Below are 23,638 nucleotides of genomic sequence, written 5' to 3' on the forward strand. Positions count from 1 at the left end.
TTTGAACCCTAATAGCATCCTTCTTCTGGGGCGCACATTCATTGAAAATAGCAGATCTATTTTCACAGAGATATTTAGGATAGCCCTTGGGAATCTGTAAAGTCTAAAAGTATAGTAAGTCAAATTTGTATGTGGTTTTAAAAGTAGGCTATACTCACAGGAATTTGTTCCTCTCATGGTAGTGGATGGTGGTGTTGTTTTCATCCAGGAACAGCTCAACATAAGAACTGGTGAGGTTGAGGACCAGTTCAAGTCCTGCCTCAAAATCTGCCATGGCTTCAACCAGCACCCAGTCACCGTAGATCTGACACATCACAGTTATTAATGACATGATTTATATATCACTTCAAACAAAACACCTCACATACAGTGGACTAACATCATTTACACAGTACATACTAACACACATGGTACAGAGACAACACACCTCACACACAGTGGACTAACATCATTTACACAGTACATACCAGCGCACATGGTACAGAGACAACACACCTCACATACAGTGAAAATGAACTCTTGCGAAATGGCAGTATTTGACAGTAGACATGACAATGTAGTCACAAGCAAGGATGAGGTTACTTATTTGGGTTGCACATGGACAGTGGTGTAAAGTAACTAAGTAAGTTTACTGAAGTACTGTACTTAAGTACATTTTGAGGTACTTTTACTTTACTGGAGTATTTCCAATCGTCTATACTTTTTACTTCTACTCCACTACATCTCAGAGGCAAATATTTGTATTTTTACTCTATTACAATTATTTGAAAACTTTGGTTACTAGTTACTTTGCAGATATAAATTATGATATTATGAAACATTAACCGCTTTAGCCCTATTTTATACCTAGGGCTATTAAAAAAATAGCAGATCTACAAGCTCACAACGCGCCCAAGCTTGTACTGTAAGGTTACTACTTTAACTTGCACCCCAGGACATATTTAACCTAGAACTGTTCATTTTGGATGTCTAGGATGGCTCAGGGTGGAGGAGGGAGTTTCCATCTTGCATTGTGTTTAGTGTTAAAGATCCTTAATGGAATAGTTCCCAGATATTTGCTAAATTGTTTGACCAGCAGTGAAGGATACGCATGGGTACTCCACCATGCGCACTTTATTTTTTTACCTCGTTCCCCCCAGATTTAAGACACTGACAGGTTAAGAATGCTTTTTATTACTCAGCCCACTGTGCAGTGGAATGCCCTGACAACAGATCTAAAATCCTTAAATCCCTTAAATCATGGCTTCACCTACTGTACACACAAATTGATTGGCCTTAGATAAAGGTCAATGGCTTGGCCTTAGATAAAGGTCAATGACTCTTGGCTCGTCTAATGCGTCCTGTCTTGTTTGTTTTTAGATGTTGTGATCTTGTTTTCACAGGCGTTTGTTTGCAGAGTACGTTCGATGTTGAATGTCTATTATGGACCACAATGGAAATAAGCTTTGGATTTTTTTGTTTCATATCCATGTTGATTTTTCTTTTTTTAAAATGTAATGTAATGCTTTTGAATTGGTGTCAATAAAGTATTGTAGTAGACAGTGGACATTATACAGTAGACATTAGGCAGTGGATGTTACACATTAGAAGACAGCAGACATTAGAAGACAGCAGACATTAGAAGAGAGCAGATATTACACTAACCTTGTCCAGATCAGAGGCAGGTAGAGCGTTGGTCAGGTCGTCACATGGTTGAGGTGTGAGCTCTGCTGAGCAGCTCAGCACCAGAGCCAGCAGGACAAACACTTTGTACACAACTACACACATAGTGGAAGAGACACAACACACTGCTGCTGCTTCTTCTGGAGTCCAGAGCGCGCGTGTGTGAGTGTGAACCTGCTGGTCTTTATAAACTCACCCTGTCTTCCACTGGGTGACCTGACTAACTCCCACACTCAGTCCAAAGTGTGTGTGTGCGCCTGTGCATGCGCGGCGCGCGCGTGTGTGTGTGTGTACATAGTGTGTGTACGTGTGCTCTGTGAATGATCAGGCTGATGTTTGTCAGCGGGGGTCTTGCTCCTACTGTATGTATGTGAATGCAAAGCAAGTCTTAATTCATGTAATTGGGAAAACAAATGAATTGGTTGATTGTTTGACTTGAATCCTGTGGATCTTGTAATATGAAAAGGCGGGTGATCAATGAGCCAATATGTTTTGGTACTATACTAGCTGGTCTGCCATGTCTCTGGGCCCCCACAAAACGTCTGAACAAGACCACGACTCCAAGACATCTGAGCCCCTTTTGTGACCTCAGAGGTCTATTGGCTCCCTTTACACACACACACACACACACACACACACACACACGCGCACACGCACACGCACACGCACACGCACACGCACACGCACACACACACACATAGAATTGGAATAGATCATGGCTTGCAGTCTGATGCTATATGTATAAGCAATTACATTCAACAAAGATCATACACAACAACAAGCGCTTTGTTCAAGCATCAAGCCACAGAATATATTTACAAAATATTTCCCCCCCCTTTCCCCTTGTTTAACAACAGACGTACAGTACAAACAACTCAAACAAAACATGCATGTGTTCCCGAGGCAATAACTTTAGTCTCTCGCTTACACAGACATGTACACTGGTAGGAAGCCTGAGCTCAGACATACAGAGTCGGCTGAGAACTGCATGGCTGTGACCCATGTGTGTTTATTATCGTTATGTTTTCATACAGGGCAACACCATTTTATACAATATGTAGTGGGGGTCCCTGCTTCATCTCTCTCTCAGCTAAGGGGGTCCCTGCTTCATCTCTCTCTCAGCTAAGGGGGTCCCTGCTTCATCTCTCTCTCAGCTAAGGGGGTCCCTGCCTGCTACATCTCTCTCTCAGCTAGGGGTCCCTGCTTCATCTCTCTCTCAGCTAGGGGTCCCTGCTTCATCTCTCTCTCAGCTAAGGGGGTACCTGCTTCATCTCTCTCTCAGCTAGGGGTCCCTGCTTCATCTCTCTCTCAGCTAAGGGGGTACCTGCTTCATCTCTCTCTCAGCTAGGGGTCCCTGCTTCATCTCTCTCTCAGCTAAGGGGGTACCTGCTTCATCTCTCTCTCTCAGCTAAGGGGGTCCCTGCTTCATCTCTCTCTCAGCTAAGGGGGTACCTGCTTCATCTCTCTCTCAGCTAAGGGGGTCCCTGCTTCATCTCTCTCTCAGCTAAGGGGTCCCTGCTTCATCTCTCTCTCAGCTAAGGGGGTCCCTACTTCATCTCTCTCTCAGCTAAGGGGGTCCCTGCTTCATCTGTCTCTCAGCTAAGGGGATCCCTGCTTCATCTCTCTCTCAGCTAAGGGGGTCCCTGCTACATCTCTCTCTCAGCTAAGGGGGTCCCTGCTACATCTCTCTCTCAGCTAGCTGTCCCTGCTTTATCTCTCTCTCTCTCTCAGCTAAGGAGGTCCCTGCTTCATCTCTCTCTCTCAGCTAAGGGGTCCTTGGCCTGAAAAACGGTGAAGACCCCTGGTCTAAAGGTTTGTTTTACTTCTTTTTTTGGGAAAGTTTTTATATATTTTTTTCTTTTACAGCTCCTTCTGTTCTGTATTTCAGTGGTCAAATAAAATACAATAAAAACATAGCTGTTGCTCCTATACCGGATACGGAAACGTTTCTCGCATGTGTGCGTGCAAATAACCGGATACAGTAGGCGGGCTCTAGACCGGATCAAGAAGCGAGCTGGTTACTCAACATGTGATTCGTGAACACACCGACCGCAGAGCGCAGCGTCGCCATGTCTGCTTTTTATAAGCGACTTTGGGCTTGTTTTTCCTGTAAAGTTGCTTGTATTGGTGGTTGTGGTCAGTGGTGGGGGAAAAGCACTCAAATGTTTTACTTAAGTAAATTTTACAAATACTGCAATGTAGAAATAGCCTACTCTGTTACAAGTTTTTTTAAAAATGAAAAAAAAAGTACAAAAGTATTGGTGTCACAATGTACTTAAAGTACCAAAAGTAGAAAGTAGGCCTAGTCATTATGCAGAATGTCCCATTTCACAAGTTTTCAAATGTATAAAATGTATATAAATCATTTGAAAATAGCAGATCTACAAGCTCGCAATGCGTTGCATGGAGGAGACGCATTGTGAGCTTGTAGATCTGCTATTTTCAAATGGCCGATATATAGGGCTGCTGCTGTCTGAAGTGGTTACTATTTTGTAATAATAATATAAATCTACAAAGTAACTAGAAACTAAAGTTTAGAAATAATTGTAGTGGAGTAAAAGTATAATATTTGCCTATTATTTGTAAAAGCTCTGAAAATTGGAAATACTCCAGCGAAGTTTTAAAAAAAAAGAAACTCAAATTTTACTAAAAAGTACATTACTTGAGTAAAATGTACTTCAATGTTACTTTACACCACTGCTTATTTCTCTCAATATCTGGCAACACTCCAGACAACAGTCCGTCATGCATCAGTCAGTTATTTTTTAGCAAAACTAAACAATAAAAGCCTGGAGATCGAGGCTAGTGAAAGACAGAAAAAGGTTCTCTGTCCTCTGAGCTTTGTTCATTTTATACTATAAACCATTTGAAGTCTATCGTTCCGTTTAAACTTGTATAATGACAACGTAAACTTGCCTCGGCACGTGTTGCAAATAAATTGCAATTAGTAAGCTGTGGAGCAGTGATAGTGGATTTTTTCTCTCCATCTTTCTGTATGCACGCACAGGGTGACGTCCCCACTCATGGCAGAGGATCCGCTCTGGTAGCTATGTTCAGAGGTATGGGCATTGAGCCTTTACACACTTCATGGGGCAGAGGAGGCCCACCAGTAGGTGAGTTTTACAAAAGTGTTTGTTTAATATTAGAGACTCTTAATATTACAGACTCTTAATAACGTTTTCTATTGATTTGTTTGATTGATTGAATACTTTATTAAAGAGATAGTTCACCCTATCGATTAGTCACCCCATGGAGACGTGAATTTATGGATAGTTTTTATCGCATTCCTAAGCCAATAATTTGATGACAGCGGACCGGTTGGCAGTGGTTCCGGTAGGAGACACAAAGGAGACTCTTTGTGTCTCCTACCGGAACCGCTGCCGGTCATCAAATTAGGCCCTCAGATGTACCCGTACTTTCCGTATTGTTCAATAAAAAGCATTTTAATCCGATTTGGTGGCCATGTCTCCGTATTTTCTGCTTTCGCTTTCAACTACGTGACCCTATCGGTTGGGAGGTGTATTGCACTCTGATACATTATAACTGTTTAGAAATTGGCCATCGATCGGATTAAAATGCTTTCTATTGAACAATACAGAGGATACGAGTACTTCTGAGGGCCCGTATATAATTATAACATCCATGGCCATGAGGTCAGCACTTTATATTTGAAATCTGAACCTTTTTATGTGATGTAAGGGCCAAAAAGGGAGACAGTGCAAACACTATTTTGAAGATTATCCAAGACGGTCATGACGGATGATGACCGTCTTGTTATCCAAAGCCAGGCCTGTAATGCAGTGACTCAAGTAAATATGTAATTAAAAATAATGATGTTGCAATTGTAGACCAAGTAACTGTAAAAGTTGTTAATTTGTTTAGCTTTTTAATAAGCCACTGAAAGGTGAACCAGTGTTAAAATGAGAGGGAATAGGCCTACATAATTGCAGTGACTCAAACGTTTTCATCTGTGTGTTGACATGAAACATGCAGTGCAGACATAGTATTGACCATGTATTTGACCACAGACCATCATTTGAAAAGATTTTGAACCAGGGACCCCTGTAAAATGGGATAATCTCATAATATGCTTCTCATTGCCTTGTGAGCTTGTAGATCTGCAATTTTTCGAATGGCCCTCTAAACATGAAATGGGGCTAAATGTTTAAACTGCTCCTCATATCGCTGGGTCCCCTCAAGGACCCTTTTAGAACCAGTGCCTTAATTCAGTGTTTCTAAAAGTGTTTAAACTGTTTCTCATGTTGCTGGTTGTGGTCCCTGGACCCCCTTAGTTGGAAGTCTGCCAATGTGAGGGATACAGGATAGGTGGGCACTAGGGACATCTGGGCACCTCGATGAAAAATTGGCTATTTTGTCCAAAATTATAAAATATTAAATATCTGAAAAATGATCTTAATATAAAGTATACATGATGTGCACGGTACATCATTATCAGACTTAATTTTATCCTTCAAGTACCAAAATGACTGGATATACAGGTTTTGTAGCAATTGAAATATTAGACCTTAATTGTTGAATGTTTAAGCATGTTCTAATCATGTATTGTATAATTTACTTAAAAAACATTTTCCAAATATATTTTTTTTTAACATTTTGGAAAAAATACCCAATTTAACCCAGAGGTGCCCACTCTTCCTTGGTGCCCACCTATCCTGTTACCATGTGAGTTACTTACCATTATGTTAATCATGTGTTTTTTCCCCCTTTTGTCTTTCTCTTTTTTTTGTAGAAAACCACGAGTGATTTTAAATGGAGCCAAACAGGCCTTCCTTCCCCGGACTCCCGGGGGCTACGCGCTTCCCCTGGCGGCGGCAGGGGCAGCAGCAGCTGCAGCTGGGGCGAGGGCTTCCAACCAAAGAGCCGGGTCCCGTAGGACGTGCCAGAGGCCTGCCATTCTTCACCGACGGGGCTGGCATTGGAAGAGCCCGAAGCTTTCCTCCCCCCCGGTGATTCACTGCCCATGCAAATTCGGCGAGGGGGTCCTTTACCCACCGGGACCCTGCCAGTGCAATTTGGTTGAGGAGCCCCTCTTGCCGCCGATACTGTACCAGCGCAAATCGGGCAAGGAGCCCCTCTACCGATGCCTGGCCATCATGATGCGACGACCAACATGGGAGGCGATGGAAGTCGGCCTAAACCAGGATATGGGTATCCTTGCAGCCTATCTGCGCAAGTGGCGCCTACAGCTCAGCATTGGCAAGACAGTGTCAGCAGCTTACCACCTCAACAACCGCGAAGCAAGAAGGCAACTGGATGTATTTGTCAACAACAAGCGCTTGGAGTTCCAGCAAGCCCCGCGGTACCTTGGTGTACGTCTGGACAGGACGCTTTCCTTAAAACAGCACCTTGAAGAAGTGACGGCCAAAGTGTCATCAAGGGTCTCACTAATCCGACGTCTCGCCGGTACCAGCTGGGGTGCATCTGCCAAGGTGCTTCGAATCTCCACGCAAGCCCTGGTCTTCTCCGCAGCGGAGTACTGTGCCCCAGTCTGGTGCAGAAGCCCACATGCCAGGAAGGTCGACGTTGCCATAAACAACGCTCTTCGGACCATAACTGGCTGCCTGAAGCCCTCCCCTGTATTCCACCTGCCAGTACTAGCGGGAATTGCCCCGGCCGGCCTCCGACGAGAGGCTGCTACCCTCGCCCTTGCAAGGAAAGCCCGTAGACATGACTGGCATATCCCGCACAACACCACCACAACAATGTTGCCTCTAGATAGACTCAAGTCCCGCCACCTGTACAACAAGGCGGTACAAGAGCCGCTCAGGTCCATCCCTGAGGACCCGTCTAGTGTCTACAGAGGCATGGCTGGCGGCAGCCAGGAAGCAGGAGTGTGAGTCGGCCGGGCCCACGCGCATCCACCGTTACATCCAGGATCCGGGAGGCGGCATTAAAGGAGAGGAACTGCCACGCCGGCAATGGACCCTGCTGAACCGCCTGCGAACCGGGGTGGGATGCTTCAAAACGTCCATGAGGAAGTGGGGCCTGGCGGACGGAGCAGCATGCGAGTGTGGGGAGCCGGAGCAGACCGCTGAGCACATAATCACAGTCTGTCTCCTGTACAAACCACCCTCGGAGGCCGGCCTCTTCGATGTGGGACCTGAGACGAGGGCGTGGCTGTACGCTGCTGAACTGGACATCTGATGATGACACACGAAAGAAGAAGAAGACTGCCAGTGCAGATTGGGCGAGGAGCACCTCTGGCCGCTTATACAGTGCCATTGCAAATTGGACGAGGAGGCCCTATAGCCACTGAGCCTCCCGTGGGATTTGCCAGAGGGCTTCCTGCCGGCATTAGGACAAGCAGTGTAAGACAACATGATTGTGCATCCTTATTATACTTATATCTGTTTATTCTTTAAACAAGATATGAAATTCTATTATAACTGCTTATTTTTTCTCCATCTTTTTCTGTATGCACACACAGGGTGACGTCCCCACTCATGGCAGAGGGTCCGCTCTGGTAGCTATGTTCAGAGGTATGGGCATTGAGCCTTTACACACTTCATGGGGCAGAGGAGGCCCACCAGTAGGTGAGTTTTACAAAAGTGTTTTTGTTTAATATTAGAGACTCTTAACACATCGGGTGCCAAACACGGTCTGAACCGTGTTTGCGCAGAGTAGCGGTCCGGTGCCGAACACGGTCCAGACCGTGAAATATGTCTTTTTGTTTTTTTCGTTTTTCTCCACACGGGCGGGGCTAGAGCAGCTCTGGGAGTACCCATTGTGATCTTGAGAAGGATAGGCCAGATAGATCACCGGAAAAACAAAAACATGGCTGCCATCCACTTCCTGTCTATTTCCTTCTTTAAAACACCTATATCTCCGAATCTGTTTCCGGTGGGGAAAACCGGTCATGCGCGATGCGCGATCCCCCCCCATTGTAACTCGCGAGTGAAATGTTATCGTTCCAGGTTGTAGCCAGGGTCATCGCGCAACATGAATGGATGTTTTTTTTTACATGGATTTGCTCCTCGTGGAGTCTAGAGCTTTAAACAGCAAAGCGCAGTCAATGGGGAGAATGCTGGCACCCAACGTAAGTTGTTATGAAAAAATGCTGGCACCCAATGTGTTAATAACGTTTTCTCTGTTTGATTAATTGAATACTTTATTAAATCGATTAGTCACCCCATGGAGACATGAATTTATGGATAGTTTTTATCGCATTCCTAAGCCAATAATTTGATGACAGCGGACCGGTTGGCAGTGGTTCCGGTAGGAGACACAAAGGAGACTCTTTGTGTCTCCTACCAGAACCGCTGCCGGTCATCAAATTATTAGATTTAGAACCAAAGTTAGATTCGAAGGCCTGGTGACTTCGGTTCCAACGGCCAAGAACCTTTGTGTTGTCCTGGACAGTCAGCTCTCATTCAAGGCACACATTGCAGCGGTCAATCGATCCTGTAGGTTTACACTCTATAACATTTGAAGGATCAGACCTGGAGTCAGCCCAGCTCCTTATCCAGACATCAGTCATATCAAAACCTGACTACTGTAACTCTCTCCTCACTGGCCTCCCGGCATGTGCACTTAAGCCCCTCCAAATGATCCAGAATGCCGCAGCACGCTTGGTCTTCAACCAGCCAAAATGTTCACATGTCTCCCCCCTTCTCCGCTCCCTCCATTGGCTCCCAATTACTGCCCGCACAGAGTACAAAACACTGATGTTGGCCTACAAAGCAACCAAAAGTATGGCACCCCTGTATCTTCAAAACCTGATCCAACCCTACAACCGCTCCCGTTCACTCAGATCAGCTAACACAGGGAAGCTGTCGGAACCTTTCCTAAAACATTCGGGACAACGCTCCACACGTCCCAGACTCTTCTTCTCCCTTCTGGCTCCAAAAGTGTGGAACGAACTCCCTATTGCAGCCGTAATATGAAGACTCACCTCTTCAGACTCCACCTCAGCCCGTAGCATTTGACGTAGCACTTGCCCTAACCTTGACGACCCTGCAGGCTTATGCAAAGGTTAAAATGTAATTTAGAAGCCATGTTATGTAGACTAGCCAGGTTCATTTGTAGACCTGGCATCCTGTGTGTATAGTTTTAGTTATTAATTATTTGATATTATACTGTTAATACTGAAAGGTTAATGGTTTACCTATGATCCTTGATAACTATTTCTATGCATTTGATGTAATTGCCTGGTATTTACCTGCTTACTGTAAATCGCTCTGGATTAAGAGTGTCTGCTAAATGCCTGAATTATAAATAACAACATAATGGAAATCAGTAGCAGTTAAAGGTGGTTGAGTGCTTTATTTATAGAAGAAATACTGGACCCTTAAATTATTGGTATTTCATCAATTTTGATATCCAATCCTACGTGTGTGTGTGTGTGTGTGTGTGTGTGTGTGTGTGTGTGTGTGTGTGTGTGTGTGTGTGTGTGTGTGTGTGTGTGTGTGTGTGTGTGTGTGTGTGTGTGTGTGTGTGTGTGTGTGTGTGTGTGTGTGTGTGTGTGTGTGTGTGTGTGTGTGTGTGTGTGTGTGTGCGCGTGTGCGTGCGTGCGCGTGTGGTTTTTTTCTTCTATTAAGAAGTGTTCCTCTCCTGCAGCCTCATGACACAGTGGTATTCAAGGGTCATTTTCCAGACGGCCACAGATGAAATCATCAGTGGCTTCTGGCTGTGCCTCCTGGCTGCTCTCCAGAAGTACTACGAGGTAAACTACTGCACCTCAAACACACGCATACTGTAGCCAGCAGGTGGCAGTGGTGGTTTAGAGACCCTCACCCCTGAAGCCATCTGTCAGCCCCTGTTGGTTTAAGATCAAAGTCTGCCCCAACCTGTTAGCAGGGCTGCACAAAGTATTGAAAAATAACACTTTGAATAATTCAAGATTGTCACTCACTTATACAGATACAAGCAGCGAAACATTAGGTGGGACATGTTCCGCAAAGACTGTGCTACCTTAGAGCTGTACAATATAATGACAGATATTGTATTTTCATCACCATTGTGATGATATGAATTTTGAATAATAATGCGATATCAGAGAGGCTGAGATTTATGAAGCTGGAGAGTTGAAACAGACATCTAGGGCTGGCTGGTTGACCACTGAGATCTATTGTTATTTTATTGCATTAAGAAAATAAATAAATGCAGCCTTACTTGGATAGCCCTCTAAGCTTTAGTGAAGCAAGGGCCCCAAGGGCCAATTCAATATTACATAAAAGTATATAAATCAGTATGCGCAACTTTACAGATGAACCACAGCTTACCGGAGAAGATCGTGGTGTTTTCCGGGACGGCGTGGGCGACGGTCAGCTGAACGCGGTGGAGCACTACGAGATCCCACAGCTGCTGAAATGCTTCGAGACGTTCCCCAACTACGAGCCCAAGCTGACCTTCATGGTGGTCCAGAAACGCATCAGCACCACCCTGTACTCCATCAGTGGAAGTCACTTTGGGTCCCCTCCGCCTGGCACCGTTCTGGATCACACAGTGACCCACAGAGACTGGTCAGTCCTGGTTCTTTTTTACTAAACCATCATGTGCTCTGTATGTGGTTACAGCAGTGGTTCTCAAACTTCTCCTTGCCAAGGACCCCTGAATTAATGTTTTTTGGGCCGTGGACTCCCTTCTGAAAATATTTCGTGCCAGGAATGCCCATAAAAAGATTTGTGGTGTTAAAATAAATTCCAAATGTTACACTTTTTCCCCCCCAAGATTATTTTGAAAATGGTAGACCTACAAGCTCACAACGCGTCACATCGCGAACTGTTGGGAACTACTGTAGTAGATAGCTATTTTCAAATGGCTGTACACATGGTTAAACTGATTTCAATGCTATATTAACTAATATTGCTGGGGACCCCCAAGGATCCCCGGACCCCACTTTGAGAGCCACTAGGTTACACTTTTTTTTTTACAAAGAAATATCACTTACACCCCCTTAAAACTAGATGTATATATTCTTCTGGGCATGTCATCATTGACAAACGTTCAGTGAAAATGGCACTTCTACAAGCCCCCTATGCGTCACAACACTACTTGTTATGGATTTGTAGCGTGGCTATTTCCGACCAAGAGATTACGTATAGCGGTATAGGGCTTGACTTGAGTAGTTAGAAACATCAGCATTGTAGAAACAATCCATTGTCATTTGGTCGGACTTTCCTATTGGGGCAGGGATAGAGTTGTAGGTTTGTTAGCTGCTGTTCTAGCAGCTACAGTAACTTGCATTTAAGGATCTCAAGACAATTGTTGGCTCCAATTGTCTGGTCTTGGGAGACTAGTTGAACTTTCTTTCTCATCGTGACAAGACCTTTGATTCCTGTTTCAAGAGGGGCTAATAACACCCACCCATTATGCTCATTAGTCTATCTAAATATCAGCAGGAATGTGCAGCTTGTAAATGGAAGGTTGTTGCTATTGATGCATCATTTATTTTTGGTAGAAAAAAAATATTGCAGCTCGTTGCTAACAGCCAACCTTAAAAGTAACGTAGTGTTTGTTTGTTTTTTTTACCCAGGGTGGACTTCTACCTGATGGCTCATACAATCCGCCAGGGATGTGGGCTGCCATACACACTACGTCTGTGTGTTCAACACAGCCAACCTCGCACCAGACCACTTGCAAATGTACAGTAATTACGTTTCAGTTTTCTCCTGTCTGGGGTTGGGGCTTAATCCATCACCTGGATGGAGCACCCACGAAAATGTAAGGAGAACCAAAACACATGGCATATTTTTTTATTTTTATTGGTAAAACCAACAACGCAAGAGCTGTTTACAAGTAACGTAGAATGGTGAGCATTAAATCGTTGCACCCCTAAAACATAGTACATGTTTACAATACGTTATCATCAAATATGAACCTTGTATTTACTGTATATAATATCGTCTGTCAAATGGAACCCTCATATGTCCAAAACTGTTACTTTTCAGGATTCAAAAGTGCCAAAAGTAGCAGATCTAAAAGCTCAAAACGTGTCGCTTCGCGCCGCGTTTCAAGCTTGTAGATCTGCTACTTTTGATGCTTTTGTGTGACGCTGTAGTATGATCAAGTAGGGCGTTAATATACGAAAAATAATAGTTAGAATATGGAGCAAAAGAACCCAAACCCAAAGGGAAGAAATATTGAGGCACTCCATCTTCAGGTGAAAAAAATATAGATTTATTTACAGATGAGCAAGGCAACAGCTGACCGACACGTTTCGACACTTCGGTCTTCAACAGGGTCTGACAATCAGGGTGATTAGTCACACTTAAGTAGAGACTGTGGGTGGCATTCAAGTGATTCCGACTGATAGCTAGGAAAATCTTGAGTCTGAAATACTCAGTTAGTTACCGTGACGCAGAACCAAATATGAGAAGAGAATACGGAACACAGAGTCAGAGAATGCATTCTGAGACATACAGAGTAAAGCAACAGTTAACATACAGTCAGTAAGTCACTCCCCTTAAGGGAGAGAGAGAGAGCTTGGTACATCATTATAGAGAAAAGAGCCCTGTGCTCTGACCATATCTTTCTGTACCAGGCACCAGGGTTACAATAATATGATATCATCTTTAACACAGTTTCAGTTTAAGGTCATGCTGACACATGCAAGGTTACTGCTATGGAAAAACTCAAATAAGATGATGAACTGTATCTTTAATGACGAGACAATTCTTTAATAACACTCCAAACATACAAATGATAAACATAAGAGATGAAATTCTATTTATCACCGACCAATGAATACATCACACATCAGAGGATGCCTTAACATCCACAGCAGACGTCATCGTATGCAGAACAATAAATACATAATGCACACCATACGTGACCAAACCAACACCAATAAAAACAGTTAACCCGGGGAGACAAAAAATGCCCAATCACAATATCAGAGAATCGGCTACAAGAACGGCAAAAAGTCAACTTCATCATTTAGGCCCGGAGCTTGTAGAGAGACAATCCAGAAAGTCTCCCTTTTGAAGCAGTTTTTTTTTTTAAATCTATCACCACCTCTAATGTCATTAGGAATGACTTCTAAGACTACAGCTTAACTCATTTACTGCCAATAACGCATATATGCGTTCTATTGAATACATCACTTGCCTGCCAATAACGCATAAATGCGTTCTATTGAAAAAAATAAAAAGATCTAGACTCCTATCCACTTCCTTGTTAACTTAAAACTTAAAAATTCTGTATCTCGGCTCCTGAGTACTTTTTGTTTTTCAATTAAAAATCTCTGGCAGCCAACAGCTAAAAATCTGAAATAACTCTGGCAGCTAGTGAGTTGTTAAAGAGAGGAGGGGCTCCCATGTCCTCCTCCATTATAGTGAACAGCCATGGGGTAATTTGGGTTGTTTGTTCGGATGGTACGGTATTTTTATGCTCACCCAATCTATCTTTAGGGCGTCATTTTGTTCTTCCCACATAGAAAGTGATTGATTTTTATACATCTTGTCTGTGAACACATCAGTAAAACAGTTTGTTTTAGGTACATTGCTACAGTGACAGAATACAGTTAGAACATGGAGATCAGAGCTTTCTGCCCGACAGCAACGATAAGACATGTGAACGCTGTTTTTGCAAACCGGTTTCCCGCTTTAAAAAGAAAAATGTTTTCCTCTGTACCCCCCATAGGCCAGGGACTGTGCGTGTCCCGGCACCGTGCAAGTACGCCCACAAGCTGGCATTCCTGGCTGGCCAGCATCTGCATGCCGAGCCGTCCATCCAGCTGGCAGACAAACTGTATTTTTGTGATCTGCCCCACAGCCAGCTGACACACATGATGCCCCGTCTTCTGCTCGCTGCTAAGCAGCGCTAAGCGGCTGTACAAGTGTTTTGTTTTTTTGCTATTGGTGTGCAACATTTAGTTTCTTATGTTTATGACCTTATTTGTGTTCGAGTCATGTCATAAACGGCATTTGTGTCTTTTCAGCCTACATTTGTTTATATTTTGTTTTATATTGAGATTGGGTCCTTTTGAAGAATATTTTATAAATTTTGAGATAGGGTTACTATTAGTTTTTTTGTAACCTAACCCCTGTTTGTTAATTAAAGGTTATATACACGTGCATGTAAACAAATATATATATATATATATCATGGAAAGGTTGTAGTAATGTAATTCAATGTGTGAGACTTTCAATATTCTAGATTCATTAAACAACGTGAAATATTTCAAGCCTTTTTGGTTTTAATCTTGATTACAGCATTCAGTGCAAGATTTTAAAAAATCCTTTCCATAAATGGGCCCCACTCATGAGTGTATTTGTATATGTTGAACAGTGAGTTACTGTGTTTGAAAAACAATATATTGGTTGAATCATTAAAGTAGGTTGACGTGTTTTATTCCTGCGAAAAGTACTTGGTTGGTTTTGCAGCATTTACTGTATGTGTGGAAAAACAAAGTGTTTACACATTTACCAACCCAACTAGCAATGGCTCTATGCTGCTTCTCAGATGGCATATTAATAACGTCACAAGTAACAAGTAGTAGTGTAAATTAGGGGGAAAATGTGCACACGATTTATAGAATAAAAAAGGTAATTTTCCTTTGTTAAAAGTGTTGAATACCTATTTTGTGATTGTAGGCCTACTCATTGCTATAGTGTTTTTTTTCATTAACGGGGGTTCTCCCCGTCTCTAAACAGAATGCATTTTCAGGTTGGGTCGGGATACCAATTTTATCTAATTAGGAGAGAAGATCATACAGGATAAATTGGAAGTGATGCCACATGCATAAGCAGACAAACTGGAACACTGTACAATTGAAGCTGATAAATGGGTACTCTCTTGATTGGCTGACATTTTCAACCCACCTGAAAATGTATTTTTCCATGGGCTAACTTTTGAACTGTTGATGGACCACTGAGCGTTGACCATTCAGTCTGCTGTGCTGCTTGAACACCACTGCCAGTTTTGCCACTGCAGCTGTTGTAAGAGCCGTTAATGTTAGAGGTGTTCCCCTGTATGCTGCTATAGGCTTAATGTTGAGTCCACGTCGAGTGTCAGCAGGCTTTTATGCATTTATGGATAGGCTGACTGCTGACAGGAAATGGGGAGTGACATGCAGCGAAGGCCGTCGAGAGTGGGACTCGAACCCGCAACGCGCTGTCAGGCTCCATTGAGCCTAGGTGCCTGGAGGCCTGAGGGCAGTGGCAGTTCTTTCTGCCTGAATGTCAGAGCTAACGGGAGGCAAACCTACAAATGGTCCGACTTCAGGCTGTGTATAAGACCTAATGGGGGGGGCAGTCCTCCTAGGGATGGCGTGTATGGTTCAAGGTCTGGTGGGTTCTCATGACAGGTGAGACTGGGACTGATGGTAATGCTCCTGTGTGCTGCCTGTATCGTCCATTTCCCCTCTTGCTGCTTTCACTATTTGATCCTACAGCCTCCTGGAGAACTTCAGCCTCTGCTTGTGCTGCTGCTGCTTCTTTCTTATGTTACTGTCACACGCTCACTGATATCTTAGCTTGTATGCGAGCCTCATCAACCTTGAGTTGTGCTCCCTCTACCATTAGTTCCAGGGGTCAGGGTCAATATGACCGTAAGACTTGACCTCGTCCGTGGCAAATAGACTCCTAGTTTTCACACATTATACTGTTCTTATTTTGATCATAAGACCCAATTACTGAATGTCAGTCTCCAGGTTTTCTTCAAAAAATATGTATGACAGTGATTTACTATGACACTAGTCAAGTAATTAGTCAACATTTAGCACAGTCCAAGGCTCTAAAATGTGTTTTAGAGGATAATTAAAAGTCACTGAAGTTCAAATCCCCTAGAGTTTCTCTTAGAGGTACAATGTTACCATCATTTGATAGTCAATGAACTGTAGCCTCACCTCATCACTTAAAAGTTAATCTCGCTGTATGATTGCATACACTGACCACACCCCCCAAACAGGGGGTTTGGGGGTCGTCCCCCCGATTTGTTTTAGCATTGATGTAATTTTCTGTGTTCTGGTGAATTTGGGGAGTTTGATACCAAATCCAGGAGAAATGACGATCCAGGAGTCCAGAAGGGGATGTGGTCGACATTCAGGAGACTCCTGCAGGATCCAGGAGGGTTGGCAGCCTGGCAGACCTGCTGTTGAGTGACATGGTTGGTGAACGGATTCTTGGCAAGGTGGGTGTGACATGAAGAAAGGATGACCTTGCTCCTTCTTTTGCTCTGTTTTAACATCAGAAACAGAAAATGTACAGTAAAACACTGTTCTCCATACCTCAAAGTACAGTCAGCATGTACTGAATCAAGTATGTCAATATTAAACATGTAATGTATCTATGCTTGCCTTGAATTAGCATTACCCAATAATACAGGTAATCAAACTAGGATATCACATTTCTTAGCATTTTAACATTATTAATACAAACATCATGACTTGACATCCATGTATTTTTAACCAAATGAAGAGCACAATGAGACAAAATGAACTTACAAGCGATGCACTTAATCTTATTAGGAAAAGTCGAGGCTGATCTTGTGCTGAACAAACATTTCACTGACCTCATGGCCTCTAGTCTAGACTCAAAGAGTTACTTTTATTATCTAACTGGAACAACACTGCCACCTAGTGGAGGTCATTGCCAAAGACATTGGCACATTTATGTGGAAATCTTAAATGAGTGTGAACTAGGTTTTGACTTTTACAGGGGCCAGTTTCGAATTACAGCCACCTGTAGGCTTTTCGTAGGGCAAACAACGAATGCTGTTGTTGGTAACATGATGCAGAATAGACTCAATGCACAGCAACCATATTGTGGAAAGAAATTGGTCCTCTTCCTTACTTCCCTCACAGGTGTTACCAATGATACTAATGAAGGCTCTGTTCCATTTAGTGTAGCACAGTGGTTCTCAAACCTTTACATCTCAAGGACCCCTATTACTCTGAGAGTGTACAAATGTGGACATTTGTACACTCTCAGAGTTACACACCTGTAAGGGTCCATTTGGAACCCCCTCAATGAACCATAGGGTCCCTGGACCCCACTTTGAGACCCACTGGTGTAGCAGAGTGTTTCCAGTGAGCCAACATGCACAATATCTGCACCCACCCTGACCCTGATGGAACAGAGGCTTCATTAGTATCATTGGTAGGCCTAACACCTGTGAAGGAAGGAAGGAAGGAAGAGGCCCAATTTCTTTGGCTGCTGTGCATAGAGCCTATTGCAGATTTACTTTTACATTTCATGAGAATGTATGTATGTATGTATACATTATTATTTACACATTTGTATCTTTACAAAACAAAGATTTTATTTTATTTAAAAATGTTTTAAAAAAATAAAATAGTATTTATTTATTTGTAAATAAATAATTTGGCATAATAATAATGCCAAATAATCCCAGCCTAAATAATTTTTCACAAGCATCACTTCTTTGTAAAGCGTGCAATAGCCTGTCGAAGTATATAGCCCATGGGTTCCCAAACTTTTCAGCCTGCGACCCCAAAATAAGGGGGCCATTGACTCGCGACCCCACCCAAACCTGGAGGTAATTTATGCACATAAACTTGCACGTTCGGTGCGCATTTAAAAAGTATTAAAATGGTAAAATGTACTATTTGTAATCATTTTAGGTTGTATTTCATCCATTCTGTTGAATTTAAATTAAAATAAAATAATTTTGCGACCCCACCGTCAGTCTGGTCGCGACCCCAACTTTGGGAACCCCTGATATAGCCTACAAATGATCCACACAGATGATACTTTAGAGAGCATTTAATCTGGGTTGTTGATTCCACTTCTAACATCAGGGTATTAACTTCTTGTCATGAAACCTATCATCTCCATTCTCCACAGTAGCCTACAGTATGTCAGTGGTTTTCAACCTTTTCAGGCCACAACCCCCCAAAATAATATTTGAACAGGGGACCCCGCCAATATAATATTTGAACTGGGGACCCCCCAAAATAATATTTGAACAGGGGACCCCCCAAAATAATATTTGAACAGGGGACCCCCCAAAATAATATTTGAACAGGGGACCCCGCCAATATAATATTTGAACAGGGGACCCCCCAAAATAATATTTGAACAGGGGACCCCGCCAATATAATATTTGAACTGGGGACCCCCCAAAATAATATTTGAACAGGGGACCCCGCCAATATAATATTTGAACTGGGGACCCCCCAAAATAATATTTGAACAGGGGACCCCGCCAATATAATATTTGAACTGGGGACCCCCCAAAATAATATTTGAACTGGGGACCCCCCCAATATAATATTTGAACTGGGGACCCCCCAAAATAATATTTGAACTGGGGACCCCCCAAAATAATCATATTTGAACTGTGGACCCCCCAAAATAATCACATTTGATTAGGCATTGCCAGGCATTGTGAGCTTGTAGATCTGCTATTTTCACAATTTTGCCTCAGTCACAATTTGGCCAATGTTTGACCAGTTTTTATATAGTTTGTTGATTACTTTTGACGCAGTAATGCTCTTTTTCTTTTCTGTCTTTCTTTTTTTTAAGTTTTAAAAAGGTCTTAAAAATCCTTAAAATGTCACCTCACTGTCATCTGGGCACCCCCCCCCCCTCCGGGCCCCCCCAAGTGGCCGTGTGGGGACCTGGAGGGTCCCGACCCACAGGTTGAGAACCACTGGCCCATGTGTATTTTGTTTTGGGGAGGGTTTTGGGGAGGGGTTTGGGGAGGGGTTTGGGGAGGGGTTAGGAGGCCGCCGGCACCGCCTCTATGACCGATCCCTCCCCTCCCATGCGTTCAGTCATTGTTTAAAACCCATGAACCACAACAGACAGACATGGCATCATTGGTGGTCCGTTTGCGGCGCAAAACAAACCAATAAGTGACTTATCACTGGCATTAGGCCTATAGGTTTATATTATAATAAGCTTATTATCAGACACACACGGACCGTTATCTCTCCATGAGTCATCATGATGCAGGAATGAAGAGTTTCCTCTGATCAGCTTTGGTCGGATCTGTTTAGATTATAAAGTATTACTTTCAGCATGATGTCTCCTCCAGGACTGTTCTCAGTCTGTCAGGTAGGGAAACATTAACTAATACACTTGTCAGGTTTTTTGTTTAGTTTTTTTCTCGTGTCAAAATGTTTTAAATCAGGGGTCTTCAACCTTTTCAGACCAAGGACCCCCTAGCTGAGAGAGAGATAAAGCAGGGACCCCCTACTCTATAAAATTGTGTTTCAGATTAGATAAGTTCTTTTTTTAACATAGTCTGCTCTTTTTCCCTCTACACCTATAGCCTCTTTGCCAAAAATAGCAGATCTACAAGCTCTCAACGGCTCGCGCTGCGAGGCGTTGAGAGCTTGTAGATCTGATATTTTTGTTTTTTAGGCTATTTTTGGTTTTTAGTTCTCCTCAGAAAAGGGGATGCTAGGGTTCAAGTGTTAAGAAAAAAGAAGAAAATATATTAAAAAAAAGAAATATCACACAAAGATTTGGCGGACCCCCTGTAGTAACTCTGAGGACCCCCTAGGGGTCCCGGACCCCCTGTTGAAGACCCCTGTTTTATATGTGACTGTACTGTGCTGTTTTCCAGTAGGACTAGTATTATAGCTAATACTATCTATCTATATCTATATCTATCTATCTATTATTGCTCTGATGTGGAGCGTTGTTTATGTTTTTTTCTTTCTGTCAGATCTGTCTTGTGGACTGTCCCTCTATCGCCTCCTTCAAGGTCCATCTGAGATCTAATAGACATCGATATCAAAAGGTATGAAATAATAATAATAATAACAGTGGTGGAAAAAGTACTCACATTGTTTACTTAAAAAGTTAAAGTATCAACACTGAAATGTAGAAATACTCTACTATACAAGTAATAGTCCGGAATTCTAAATTCACTTGAGTAAAAGTACAAAAAGTATTGGTATCAAGATGTACTTAAAGTACCAAAAGTAGAAAGTACTACTCATTATGCAGAATGTCCCCTTTCACAAGTTTTCAAAAATGTATAAAAAAACGTTTGAAAATAGCAGATCTACAAGCTTGTGAGCTTGTAGATCTGCCATTTTCAAATGGCCGAAATTGATATTGGCTGAAGTGGTTAATGTAACATTTGCCTCTGAGATGTAGTGGAGTAGAAGTAAAAGTACTGAACATTAGAAATACTCCAGTAAAGTAAAAGTACCATCAAATTGTGTACTTGAGTACATTTACTTAGTTACTTTCCACCAAGTGTGACTCTGAGTCCTTACCTTCCTTCAAAACTGCTATAAAAGAGCACCTGTCTGCAATGAGTCCTAGAAAAGTCTTCTAAGCTTAACACCATATAAATGACCCCCCCCCCCCCCCTCCCATTGTTTACTGTACATGTACATGTTTATTGCTACTAATGTTGATGATGTCTTGTATATTATTGTATGTCTCTTTAAATGTCTTGATGAATTGAATACACAGGACCGCAATGGAAACTCCCCCATAGGGCTTTTTGTGTTATCCTTTTAGCATCATATTGTATAATCGTACCACTGTACTATTTATTTGCAAACTGTTAATAGAGTATTCAATCAATTAATCCAGTGGTTCTCAACCTGTGGGTCGGGACCCCCAGACAATTGACAACAGTCAGTGATGATTTAAGCCTATTTAATACCTTGGGGTAATTTTAATTTTAATACCCCGAAAAACGTTGAAGACCCCTGGTTTAGACAGTTTGGATGACATAAAGACCTGGATGAACAGGATCTTTCTCAACCCCAATGATGAAATAAAACGGAAGCAATCATATTTGGCCAAAACATTATTCACACATCCCCCAGCACCCTCGGCAGCCTTCATTATTTTGCTCTTCTGTAAAAGAATAAGAAACCTTGGGGTTATTTTCCACAGCACAGATCGGTTCTGTTGTAAAAAACAGTTTTCTCCGGTTACGTCTCCTCGCCAAGGTTAAACCTTATTATCTATCTTCCACCCACACAACTGGAGATGGCAATTAATCATACCTTTGTTTCCTCCAGATTGGACTATACTGCAATTCCCTCTATGTACCGGCATTGATCAGTCTTCTATTAGGTGCAGTGCTGGAAAAAGTACTCCAATGTTTTACTTAAGTAAAAGTATCAATACTGCAATGTAGAAATACTCTGTTGCAAGTAAAAGTCCAGAGTTCAAAATTGACATGAGTAAAAGTACAAAAGTATCCAACATAAAGTACCAAAAGTAAAGTACTCATGTGCACAATGTCCCATTTCACAAGTTCAAAATGTATAAAGAAATCTGGCATCGCGACGCATTGTGAGCTTGTAGATCGGCTATTTTCAAATGGCCGAAATATATATAGGGCTGAAGTGGTTAGTGTATGTTTTGTAATAATAATCCAAATCTACTATAAAGAATACATCACATGGATGCACCTGGGACGTATCATCAGTGTCGTAGCCTGGGGTCATAGGGTGTTTCGGGTCTCGCAACATACACCCTCGCCCAGGTGACCCAGCCAGGGTTGATCAAGCCCCAACTTACGTCCCAGGTAGCTACCCACGGTCAGTCCTATAGGGAAAGACAGGGCCACTCAGTCCGCTTCTCCGGAAGTACTCTGCCGGAACTCGGGGGAGGCTCTGGCACGTGGAGGGACTAGGCTCTGTGGGTGGCCTCCTGGCCGGGCTCCTCCTTCGTCTCACCAGGTCCAGGACCTGAGCGCTGTACCAGATCCTCTGCACCATCCCGATCCAAACATTTCCTTCTGGCGTGATGGTTCCTTGGGCCGATACCACTAGATTGGGCCGTCTAATGGTATTAGCTCCACTTGCGGTTTGCTTGAATGGCCCTCCTAAAGGCCTCAGCGTGGGTTTGTTGGGCTCCTTCCTCACGGAAGACACAGGCTGGGGCGCTAACCCATACAGTACCTCAAAATTGTACTTGAGTAAATGTTACTTATACCACTGATTAGGTGCTTGCAGCTGGTGCAAAATGACAGTTGCTCATCTCCTTACCGGCACAAAGAAATATGACCACAACATTATAACCCCTGTTTTAGCTGCCCTTCACTGGCTCCCTATCCATTTTAGAATACATTTTAAGGTACTGCTATTTCTTTTAACCCATTAAGACCGGGAAAGCATCTGTCATTTTAGATTTTAACCACTTTAACCATATTCCATACTTTGACTGAGCTTGTAGATCGTGAGAATTTGTGCAAATCTTTGAATAAATATTCAAAGCGAACATTTTTAGCTCAAGTCTTTGCTTCTGGGGGATTCTACAAATGTCTTCTAAATCCTAACAGTTTAAAAAAAAACTCATGTTGCTATAATCAGTGGTTCTCAAACTTTTTCATGTCAGGGGCCCCAAAAGGATATGTATTTGGCCACGGACCCCCATCTCCAAATATGTTGTTCCAGGGACCCCCCAGAAGCAAATATTTGAGTTAAAAATATTAGCGGACGGAACAGCAGTGCGACGTAGGTGTTCGGGTCAGCTCTTCTATAAAGAACAGTTGTTGTAGAAAATGATGTAGGACATGGTTATTTTTCTAAATCAACATGTATCGCAATACATACAATATCATATTGTGACCTCTATATCGTGATACTTATTGTATTATGAGGTTGTAGGCAATACCCAACCCTAAGAGGAACCACTGAGGGCATCCTAAATGGCAGATTTTACGGCATTTTGCATTTTCTTCAAAACACACTTTTTGCTACTACTACAGATCTTGTCCAAAACTCACACTAATCGTTTTTCGTTTATCGTGCTTTCTACCCATTTTTCTCCCCAATTTAGTCGTTATGCCAATTGATTCCTCCCAGGAGGCAGTGGTGGAAAGTAACTAAGTACATTTACTTAAGTACTGTACTTAAGTAAATGTACTTAGTTACTTTCCACCACTGTGGCCTGTCTGACAGACAGATGTACGGCTTCAGGATGTGCTGTGGTCTCAGAGACCCAAGTTGAGTAACGGGTGCTGACGGCTGGTAGATGAATCTTGTAGATAACGTGCCCTTTTATGTAAACATGTCAACGGTTCTACACTAACGTCTCACCAAGAAACGTGAGAGTGTCAAAGGGAC

At 42.7% G+C, this 23,638-nt stretch overlaps 2 protein-coding genes across 2 annotated transcripts; both read left to right on the forward strand.

Annotated features, from left to right (window-relative positions):
* Positions 1-4,661: 4,661 nt before the first annotated feature.
* LOC308081496 (uncharacterized protein) lies at positions 4,662-7,520 on the forward strand (the record flags this gene model as incomplete). The annotated part of the gene is made up of 2 exons (XM_080457875.1): positions 4,662-4,775; positions 6,413-7,520. Exons 1-2 carry the CDS (start codon positions 4,750-4,752, stop codon positions 7,518-7,520), a joined length of 1,134 nt encoding a protein of 377 aa, XP_080314001.1. The 5' UTR covers positions 4,662-4,749.
* A 22-nt stretch (positions 7,521-7,542) lies between these two features.
* On the forward strand, positions 7,543-12,285 carry LOC308081497 (uncharacterized protein). Its single transcript, XM_080457876.1, has 4 exons — positions 7,543-7,991; positions 8,111-8,216; positions 10,889-11,144; positions 12,158-12,285. The coding sequence occupies exons 1-4, from the start codon at positions 7,827-7,829 to the stop codon at positions 12,273-12,275; spliced, it is 645 nt and encodes a 214-aa protein (XP_080314002.1). The 5' UTR covers positions 7,543-7,826; the 3' UTR covers positions 12,276-12,285.
* Positions 12,286-23,638: the final 11,353 nt, after the last annotated feature.

Source organism: Gymnoscopelus braueri (assembly GCF_963280865.1).
Source record: "Gymnoscopelus braueri genome assembly, contig: SCAFFOLD_267, whole genome shotgun sequence".
Lineage (NCBI taxonomy): Eukaryota > Metazoa > Chordata > Actinopteri > Myctophiformes > Myctophidae > Gymnoscopelus > Gymnoscopelus braueri.